The sequence below is a fragment of the Mytilus californianus genome, unplaced genomic scaffold, assembly GCF_021869535.1.
Source record: "Mytilus californianus isolate M0D057914Y unplaced genomic scaffold, xbMytCali1.0.p SCAF_10, whole genome shotgun sequence".
NCBI classification, from domain to species: Eukaryota; Metazoa; Mollusca; class Bivalvia; order Mytilida; family Mytilidae; genus Mytilus; species Mytilus californianus.
Window position 1 is genome coordinate 61,889,130 of NW_026262582.1, and position 10,567 is coordinate 61,899,696.

A 10,567-nucleotide genomic window follows, 5' to 3' on the forward strand; every position below is an offset into this window, starting at 1 on the left:
GAATCTAACCATGTATTTTGATTTTGGACATTGGACCATAATAGGTAAATTAAAAAAATTCAAGTTCTTAGACACATTCTTTCTGTGTCAGAAACCTATGCTGTGTCAAATATTTAATCATAATCCAAATTCAGAGCTGTATCAAGCTTGAATGTTGTGTCCATACTTGCCCCAACTGTTCAGGGTTCGACCTCTGCGGTCGTATCAAGCTGCGCCCAGCGAAGCATTTTATTGGATATCAAATTTATATATGGTCCCTTGATTGGTGCTACTAAAAAATGTGTGGAGGAAAATTGGTTTTCTGATGATAATTTGAGTTTCCTTTGTTGGATTAAATTTAGATTGATGTAGATGGAAGATACAGAGAAAGAGGAAACCTCTGTTGATTTTAAGGTCAATTTGGCAAAGATCAAGGTCATATAGTTTTGAAAAATAGACTGCAAATAGATAAGTCTCAGGTGCAATTTGTTATTTCTTGGTGTTAACTAAAGGTTAACTTGATGGATTTAAATAAAACTTACCTTATTAGTACATAGTAGGAAAGGACAAAGCCTATTGATTTTGAGATCAATTGAATAAGGTCAAGGTCACAGTTACAAAAATATACATTGTACGATATTCTTCAAATTCTTGGTTTTGGACAAGCATCTCTTAATATGTAATGTATTTCATGAATAATTATATTAGGAATATAAATCAGTGACAATGGAACCCATGGATACACTCCTTTTTTTTTTAGGAAAAGGGAGTTCTGTATGTCGTGGCTTTCGAGCAAGCGTTATAGATTGAAATTCACCAGAATCTTTATTTTTAGATGATATTTCATGATATATATTTCTTTTCATCAATAGTATATGGGATTCCCCCTTCCGACCTGATGGTTAGCCATATATAAAAAATATAAGAGAATGCGTCAAAAAAGCTAAATTTAGTATAATGAAGGATCTTGTGTCTGCTTTTTAGAATAGCTCACTTTTTGTCAAAATATACGAATAGGCACTCGGCGTGATTTTGCACTATAGAATCATGTACCGCTTTGATTTCTGAAACTTTTAACTGATACTAAACTAAACCAAAGTTTTTTAAAACGTTAAATGTAAGTCGTGGTGAGTGAAATTATCGAATATTTTGTTGCATATTGTACTTAGATAATTTATATTGCAATGATGCTAACGTCCAGCAACAAATATTTCATATGTGGCGATATAAAGTTGAGATCGATAAGAATATACCATGCTTTGTACTCACGCTCAGTACGGGCTTTACACCGTTAGTTCCACCAGGAAGATTGATTGCACGATTGATTTTTTATTTTTGCTTTTCTAATGTTTATTTTTTTCTTTGCAGTTATTAAAGTGACCCTTTTCAAGACAATTTATACAGAATAAAGGGGAAGATCACCTCCATATGGTTAGTTTAATTATATGGTTTTGCAATTATCAAGCAATATGGTTGGACACAAGTTATTACAACTTATATTAAGCCCTTTTCTTACATATACAATACACATATATGATGACAGCAAACACATAAATGACATAGCTTCAGTTGTAGAAAATAGAGTAAGGAGTCGCACATTGGCATGGGAACATAAAAAAAAGAATAAACTAAAACAGAAGCAAAGAAGACAGAAAAGGTTGATGATGATGATGGATGGCTGCTTAACGTCGAGCGTCACATTAATATGCATATTCAGGACGAGAACATGTTAATGTAATATGGATATTAATTCTGCTGTATACTAGACCGACACGCTGAGCCGGATTTTTAACGTGATAGTTAAAAAGGTAACAATCCGCAGGAAGACATGCCATCTTACCCAGACACATTATTCTGACTCCGAGCCGATCAGTCTTTGCTCTTACTCCTTAATGCCGCGTGTTGAGCGGAGAAGCAGCAAACACCAATTTTAAAGTCTTTGGTTTGACCTGGCCGGGGTTCGAACCCACAACCTCCCGAACTCGAGGCGAACAAGCTACCACGTGACCACCGTGGTGGTAGACAGAAATGAAGAAAAAAAGACAAACAGACAACTTGCTGACTTGGAATGTTAAAATATTTTAGACGGTTTAAGGAAACAACGAACTTCATCAAACATCTTAGAGTCAATTTTGTAATTATATGCATCTTTTCAAAACAATAGCGTTTCGATGTCAATGTGTATGTTCATATTTATAAGATCATTAACCAGACATATTCTTTGATTATCAAATAGTTGGCATTCTAGTAAGTAATGGATGGTATCTTCAACAGGTGAATCACAGGAGCATTTAGTATCATTAACTATATGTATCTTATTCAAGCCAGCATTTAGGGAACTGCATTGGTGCCTTAGCCTAGTTGTTTAATACTTAAACGTACGAAGTAAATAGCCCAAAGCAGTTACATGTATGTAAAGCTGAATTGTTGTAAAGGCAAACATCTAGAACTAGCAGACACGTTTTTTTTTCTTTGTACATTTCTGAAGACATTGATGTATATCAGTGGCTGATCCAGAAAAATTTTAAATCTCACGTTGCTTGTGGTTTATTATAATTTTTAGCATAAACTGGTCCAAAAATGGTTAGATCGATATATCTTCAGTTTATGAATTATGCTCTCTTTTAAAAACTAGGATCCGCCACTGGATATGACATCAACGGAGGATTCGGGGGCGTCAAAGGCGTAACCTTTGACAGTGGGTCTCATTGGGGTGTAAGCGTGATGTGGGATTTGCCAATATTGTGTAAGCGTGGCTCGTGAAAGTCAAATTGTTCAGCGTGAAAACGGGACACGAAGTCGGGCGGGACACGTGATCCGGAATGAGAACCTCCCCATGAGACCCCCTTGATAGAATCGTCGAAAACCATTTGCTTCCGACTACGCTTAGTAAATTGTTACTATTATGAACAATTGCTTTTCTCTTTCCTCACACCCTGGATAAGCCCCTGGTTTTTTTTTTTGGACGTTGGTAAATTTCATCTCATTGCAAACCTCACCAAATCTCTTTATTTTTATTCTGATAACTATGTTCATGTATAATTTCTTTTGTTCATGCAGGAGGATGACCAATATCATTAAAGAATATTTAGCACAGAATCTGCGGAAACCTGGAAGTGGCTTCTTTGGTTGGTATGTTACGAAGGTAAATATTTGTCTTATATATTGCAGCTGTGCTATTTGCGCAGTCAAATTGCATTGACCCGTATAATCATTTGTGTTTATGACGTTGACAATGCGTTCCCGTAGCGTTTTAAATATGACGTCGTTAAAAGTACAGGTTCGCGGACTCTTTACGTCGTTCGCTCCAAATTAAAAAAATGATGGTTTTTACCCTAAATATTTCTTTTGGAACAGTTGTAGGAGTTGCAGTATATAAGCCTCGCTTTTTACCTGCTTCTAAGCCTTGTACAAATAAAATTTATATATCGAGACAATGTATGGTTATTGTCGTTATTCTATATTTAATACATATACACCAGATTGCTGGACTAGAAATCAACAGTACCACAATATGGAACGGAATCGGGTTGCTTTGTAACTGCTTCCGGTTTTAACACGGATACTAATGAATTATTATCAAGCTTCGAAATTTAATGAATAATTATGAAAATAAGAAGATGTGATATAATTGGCAATGAGACAACTCTCCACCAGTATGTGATTAGGTCAGTTTATGGGGAATCACTAGTGGTAGGTCAATGATATTTGGTATGCAGTTGTATAAGCATTGGCACATCTCATTTCCATGGAGATTATTTGGCCCTGCCCCCTCAGTCATAGTCTATTGCATTTAAAACTTTGGGTTAGTTTACATATATTAGTTTGTGATTAGATCAGTTTAAGATGAACCGCTAATGTTAAGTCAATGCTATTAGGTATGCAAATGTATTGGCATTTGCAAGTCTCGTTTCCGGCATGGAGATTATATAGCCCCACCCCTCATCTTGGTTCATTGACTTTGAAACTTTTACATAGTTTACAAGTTAATGTTTGTGTTTAGGTTTGTTTAAAGGGAATGACTTATGATAAGTCAATGGTATTTGGTATGCAGTTGTATTAGCATTTGCATATCTCGTTTCCATGGAGATTGTTTAGCCATGTACCTTCAGTCATGGTTCATTGACTTTGAATATTTGCATAACTTACATGTTAAAATATTGCTATTTCAATTTCAACATTTGCATTATCAACAAAAAAGGCGAGACATATCTGTGTGTTAACAGTTTATCTGTTTTTATAAAACTTTTTACATTTTTTGTAAAACCCCGAATTCAGACAAAATATCAAAATTGTATACACGTAACGGTAGCCGTGCGGTTTGGACATGCTTACAATGTTTATCTTAGCATATTTCTTATGACTGTAAGCTTGGTAAAACGAAATTCCTTTTTAAAAAAATGCTGAAACTTTAAAAGATCCGTCAAACGTCAACAATGTTATACAAAGCGGAGTTGATATGGAAACCATATTGGTAGATTCAAATTTAATTTGTCCCTAGACAATAATTATATACCACCACCCCAGATGTTTTTTTTTTATTCTTGTGTGCAATATCTTTATATATTTAAGCTGCATCGGGGCCTCATGGTAGCTTGCTCTCTTCAAATGCGGCGGTTCTTGGGTTCGACCACCAACGCTGTCAAACCAAAGATTTAAATTTAACATTTACTGCTTCTCCGCTACGCGAATGGCATTAAAAAGTAATGATTGGTCGGCAATATGCCCGAGGATTGCATCATGTCTTTCTGCGGACTAATGCCTTATATGATCTGGCACGTTGAAACCGACTCAGTATGTATGTCTAGTACAAAGCAGTGTGTTTCTTTATGACACGAAGATGTCATCGCGGTCAGTGTGTTTGTAACATTTGCCGCTGGACGTTTATAGTAAAGTCAAACTAAAGTGTCAGTTTAATGTGCATATTTTTATAGATTGTGGTAAAGTTTCTTACTTGTACATATTTGATTTTCGAGTTTATTTTCTGCTTAAACCAATCTGTTGACTGAAGTCATTTCCAACTGATCTTTTCCGTTTGTTCTTATGTTGTGCTATTAAATGTATGTTCTAGCTAGGTTAGCGGAGGGTTAGGCGCTTTATGTGCCTATCCCATGGCAAGGAGCCAGTGTAATTCAGTGGTTCTCGTTGGTTCATGTCTGTCATATTTATTTTACGTTAAATGTATTGTAATAAGTTCAGCCGTTAGTTTTCTCGTTTGATCTGTTTCACGTTTATTATGCTAAGACCTATTAAGGCGACTATACTTTATGAGTTTTAGGGCATTGTTGAAGGTTTTACGGTTGCTTACGTCTATACGTTATTTGGACCTGTTGGATATATGTCTCATTGGCAGCCGCGTACCATTCTCATTATTGTTTATCTATTTTAAAATTTTCCCAGTGTGCACATACTTGATTATTTAAAAAGACTTTGTAGGCTAACACAGCTTTGATCATCGGCCGACTAAATAAGAGTTTTAAAAGTTGCATGTACATAGAATATAACGGAAACTGTGATATCAAATAATTTCCACTTTTCAGTCGAATCAGTTGTTAATTTTTCAATCCTAAGGATGATGGAATGATTGATGATTGGCCGTTTCAGAATCTTAAGAACTATGGGTAATTTAATTGTTCGTACCCCAAGATGAAAATAACGCCACGTCATTGGTTGACTGATTTCCATTGTTTATGATATTTAAAACCAATCACAACGTCTTGGTGTACACTTTTTGAGAATATTACCCAGAATGCATTAGATTCTGAAACGGCGAATTATTTTGCGTCGCATCAGCGTGAAAAGGCTAAATTCTGTTTCGAAACGATATTAAGAGAGTGTATACGTTTGATTATTTGATTGATTGATTGGTTGGTGTTTAACGCTACTATCAGCACTATTGGTTATTTCGTGGCGGTCGGGTTTTTTTTCTCTTTTTTATAGAGGAAGCCGGAGTGCTCAGTAAGAACCATCGACCTTCCACAGGAAAACTGACAATCCTCAGTGTTTAAGGCTAGTGATATAGTAGTTTAACAACTTAGACCATTTTTCATCCCAGGTTCCTTTTTTTCCGTTATACGTTTGAGAATTAAATGCTGAAAATAACTACTAAGACATTGTATATTTTGTTGGTGTGTTTTTTCCGGTTCGGAAATGCGTGGTCCGAAACATATTTTGTATACGTTCAACAGATATAAATGTTGAAAATAACTTCTAAGACATTGTATATTTTGTTGGTGTGTTTTTTCCGGTTCGGAAATGCGCGGACCGAAACATATTTTGTGTACGTTCAACAGATAAAAATCCTCAAACCTTCAAAAAATGCATCCTGCAGTTTTTGTAATTACAATAGTGTCGTACACAGGTTATCTTATAAAAAGTTTTAGCAAACGCTATCCATGGGTCTCAACTTATGTGTAGGTTGGTTTTTACCAGATGTATTTTTTACATGCATACGATGTATGTTTACAAGAATTATCGTTAATTCATCCGGTAATGAAAAGTAAATTTTTAATCTTAACATCTTTACACCAATTGCATCAACAACTTTGTTTGTAAATATTATTTCAAATTCAGAATATATTTTTGAGACGAAATGTGATTTTAGAAGAAAATGCTGTAAAATTGTGTCAGATTGAACCCCACTACAATGTTTTAGAGGTTGGGTTTGGACCAGGAGTAGGACTTAAAACTGCATGTAAATCTGTGACAGGTAAGACGATTTTCACGAGGGTCTTGATTAGGGTCCTTTATTTCTTTATTCTTTAACTTTTTAGACATGCATAGTTATAGGAACATTAAAAAGTCGAATATGTCAAACACACGGACATAGGACTTTTTTTAACACTATTTCATAACGGATGCATGTTGAAACAAATTAAAGTAAAATAAAAAGTAACTCAAAGACAAATATACTAACAAACAGCACAAACATCTGAAACTCCTATAAACAATTGGCAGTACTAACAGTTGCCTCGGAAGGATTTGGATAATATCTTATCCATAGGCAACCAGCGCAGAGCGTCTTTACGGTTACAGGAAAGGCTATATGCATGGGCAGCCAATCTGCACGCCTTTAAGGTAACAGGAAAGGCTAAGGTCAGCCAATCAACACGTCTTTAAGGTAACAGGAAAGGAAATGGGCTCCCAACCAGTGCGTCATTAGGGTAACAGGAAATGCTTTTGTCAGCCAACCAGTGCGTCATTAAGGTAACAGGAAGAAAGGCTATTGGCAGCCAACCAGCACGTCCTTAAGGTAACAGGAAAGGAAATTGGCAATCTTTTTGAAATTTCACATGCAACTAGAGCATGTGAAACTGTAACTGAACATAACCACACACACTTGTCTCTGAAAAAAAAAGAAAACACATATATATCTTATTATAAGATGGTTTGGATGGGTTTCCTTAATAGATAATAATCGGCCAATACTACAGAAAAAAGGGTAAAAAAATAAAAAATAATGATAAATAGGTCGAAATGGTAAAAAATAGTGAATAAGTAGGTACTAAAATATAAAGTAAAAGAGAATTATGGGCAAACATATAAAGAATATAGAAAAATTACCAAAACATTTAAAGAATACAGAAATGAAGGACCCCATCCTATACGCATATAGCACGCTAATAAATGAGATACTTTCCAAAATAGAGTGTGTTGTAAGTTTGTCCAAAAAAGGTGTATGAATTGGATTTTGTCAAATTTCTCAGGCCCTTGATACCTGTTTTTCTTTTCCTTTTTGTTAGGTGTTTATTATTTCGTAAATAATCTTTATCATTTTTTACATAAAATGTAATGTGCTCTTGTTCTTATCCATACAATATTACAATAACAGTAGTTCATATTTTTAGTGTTAATATGTGATTTTTTTTTACTTCAGGTGGCAATGGTAAAATATATGGTGTAGACTTTTCCGATAAAATGATTTCATTGGCCAAAAGACGGCTAGCAAAGCAAATAAATGATGGAAAAGTTTGCATTCAAAAAGGAAATGTTCTTAATCTTCCTTTCGACAATGACACGTTTCACAGAGTGTTCCATTGTAATTGTTACTATTTTTGGCCTGATCTACAGGCTGGGTGTCGTGAACTTTACCGAGTTATGCGACCACATGCAAGAATGGTGACAACTATTCGAGTTGACTCTATCAAAGCGATCACTCAGAAAAATATTTTAAAATACGGTCAGACTTCAGATCATGTAGAATATATGAAAACATTAGAAAAGGTAGGATTTAAGAATGTGAGCATGCAAAATGTTGAGGACAGCGGGCAGACGTTTCAAGCTATATTTGCTGACGTTGACAAAACGTAATTCAAGTTCAAATAAAAATATGACGTCATTGATTTATTATGCTTTATTATGAATTAAGGATGTTTGCTCTTCTGTTCAAATAACATTTTTTTTAAAAGACAGTTATAGATTGATAGTATATAGATACCTGAGCCTAAAAAGCAGAAAACATTAATGGTCCGTGTCCTTGTTTTGAAGATATAAGCAATTGAAAATCTGGCGGGAAATGATTCTCTCTAGATGTTTCATACATTTAACATTGGCACCTTTTTTCTTTCAAAACTATGCAAAAAAAAACCATGGTATTTAAAACTATATGTCATAAAATTATAAAAAGAAAAGTAGGAGTTAGCGGGCAAAGTTGTTAATGGCACTATATGGATAATATTAAAGGATTTCGAATATCTGACAAAAGTCATGCAAGAACACAAGTAGCGAACATCCTTAAATTCAGATCAATATAAACATAAGGAGATGTGGTATGATTGCCAAAGTTCAAATAAATTGGATATAAGCAATTATAGGCAACCGTACGGCCTTCAACAATTACAAAAACCCATACCGCATAGTCGGCTGCAAAAGGCCCCGACATGAAAAGTATGATACAATTCAATTAAGAAAAATAACGGCCTAATTTATAACAAAACAATTTACGAAAAACAAATAGGACAGGCATGAATATACGACAACCACTGAACTACAGGCTCCTGACTTGGGACAGGCACATAAAGAATATGGCGGGATTAAGCATGTTTGTGAGCGCTCAACCCTTCCCTAACCTGGAACAGTGGTGTAACAGAACAACATAAGAACAACTATAAAAATCAGTTGAAAAAGGCTTAATTCATCAGATCGATACAAAGAAAAACTTCGAACAAAAACACAGACAGGACGTGGCAGGGTATATATCAATCCCTCATCCCTAACAACAACAAAAGACAATAGGTACAGATCTGAGAGTACTCGCAGTTACTGACAGCTAGTTCAAAGCCAATAGTTATTAATGAAAACTATTTAAAAAAATCATGTATCTAAGACTAAAATATCAATCGGTACACATCCAAAATCCAATGGATTTAGTGTAAAAACGTCATTAACAGTCGGAAAAAAAACATGACCTTGTACAATGCCAACATATGGGTATCAATAGTTTGTAGTACAACATGTACCGTGAAAGTTCATATGTGTAATATTTAGAATGGTTTTAATTTACTGATAACAAAATCAATATGTATCAGGTACAACCAAACTTGCAAACCAAATCTTTTTATCTATGGAAGAATTTAGTACAGGTTTTAAGTAATTTCGGGAAACGATATCCCTGACTTAATAATTTACCAGTAATATATACAGTACGCTCATTGAAATCCAAAACGTCACTACAGACACGGGTTTGGGATATAAAACACAGTAAGACGGTGCCAAAAGAACATCACCGTCCAAAAAAGGAAGATTACTTTGGGTAAATTTCAGCAGTATATTTAGATAATTCCTGATTATTTAACAAAAAAAACATATCATCAAGACGGTTAGTAATTGTTGTTTAATCTATCAGTTAAATGGAAATTATAAGTTCTTTATTGAGTTTGGCCATAAACTGTGATTCATAACAGTAAAGGAACAAGTCTGCTATTAAAGGGGCACAATTGGTGCCCATAGGAATACCTAACGTTGGACTATATCAACCAACTTTACGAATGCAAAAGAAACCTGTCATATTTCTGACTTGGTACAGGTATTTAACGAAGACAATGGTGCGTTTTAAACCTGTTTATAGCTAACTTAACCTCGCACTTGTAAGTAAAACAGTTGTATGTAGTTCCGTATTATTGGGTGAGCAACCCAAGTAGACATAAATAAGGACCCATGCGACCCATGCAGTAGCCAAACTCCGTAAACAGACATCAAACACAACTAACTAATAAATATCTAACAAACATACAGATAAATACTAGTATGACAAAGACGCTAACAAAAGATTGATTATTGGTTGCTTAACGTCCAGTGGCAAATATTTCATATTTCAGGACAATAACCGCCAACAAAAGAGTTATTGCAGTTGATAAACAAAGACGCCAACATTGATGGTACATACAGTAAATAATAACGTTATGTCGTACTAGAATAAACTTTCCTGATAAAGTACAAATTGAGTAAAATATAAATATAAGGGTAAACAAAATGAAAACAACACTGCAAAAACCTCCTGCTTAGGAATCGGACCTCTGGACCAACCTGCAGCAGGTAAAGTACTGTGTATTTCGGTTTTGAATATTTATTCCCCTTTTGTTATCCTCAA

The 10,567-nt window shown here is 34.8% G+C and overlaps 1 protein-coding gene across 1 annotated transcript; it reads left to right on the forward strand.

Moving 5' to 3' along the window:
• The first annotated feature begins 1,356 nt into the window (after positions 1–1,356).
• On the forward strand, positions 1,357–8,316 carry LOC127718343 (uncharacterized methyltransferase YdaC-like). The gene is made up of 4 exons (XM_052224340.1): positions 1,357–1,410; positions 3,040–3,124; positions 6,553–6,688; positions 7,856–8,316. The coding sequence occupies exons 2-4, from the start codon at positions 3,044–3,046 to the stop codon at positions 8,287–8,289; spliced, it is 651 nt and encodes a 216-aa protein (XP_052080300.1). The 5' UTR covers positions 1,357–1,410; positions 3,040–3,043; the 3' UTR covers positions 8,290–8,316.
• The last annotated feature ends 2,251 nt before the right edge of the window (positions 8,317–10,567 follow it).

Bases quoted from the DNA above. Each gene is read 5' to 3' on its own strand.
- LOC127718343 (XM_052224340.1), top strand. From the start codon at position 3,044: ATGACCAATATCATTAAAGAATATTTAGCACAGAATCTGCGGAAACCT. The intron at 3,125-6,552 runs GTAAATATTTGT...TTTCAAATTCAG, and splicing joins TTGGTTGGTATGTTACGAAG to AATATATTTTTGAGACGAAA. The intron at 6,689-7,855 runs GTAAGACGATTT...TTTTTACTTCAG, and splicing joins TGCATGTAAATCTGTGACAG to GTGGCAATGGTAAAATATAT.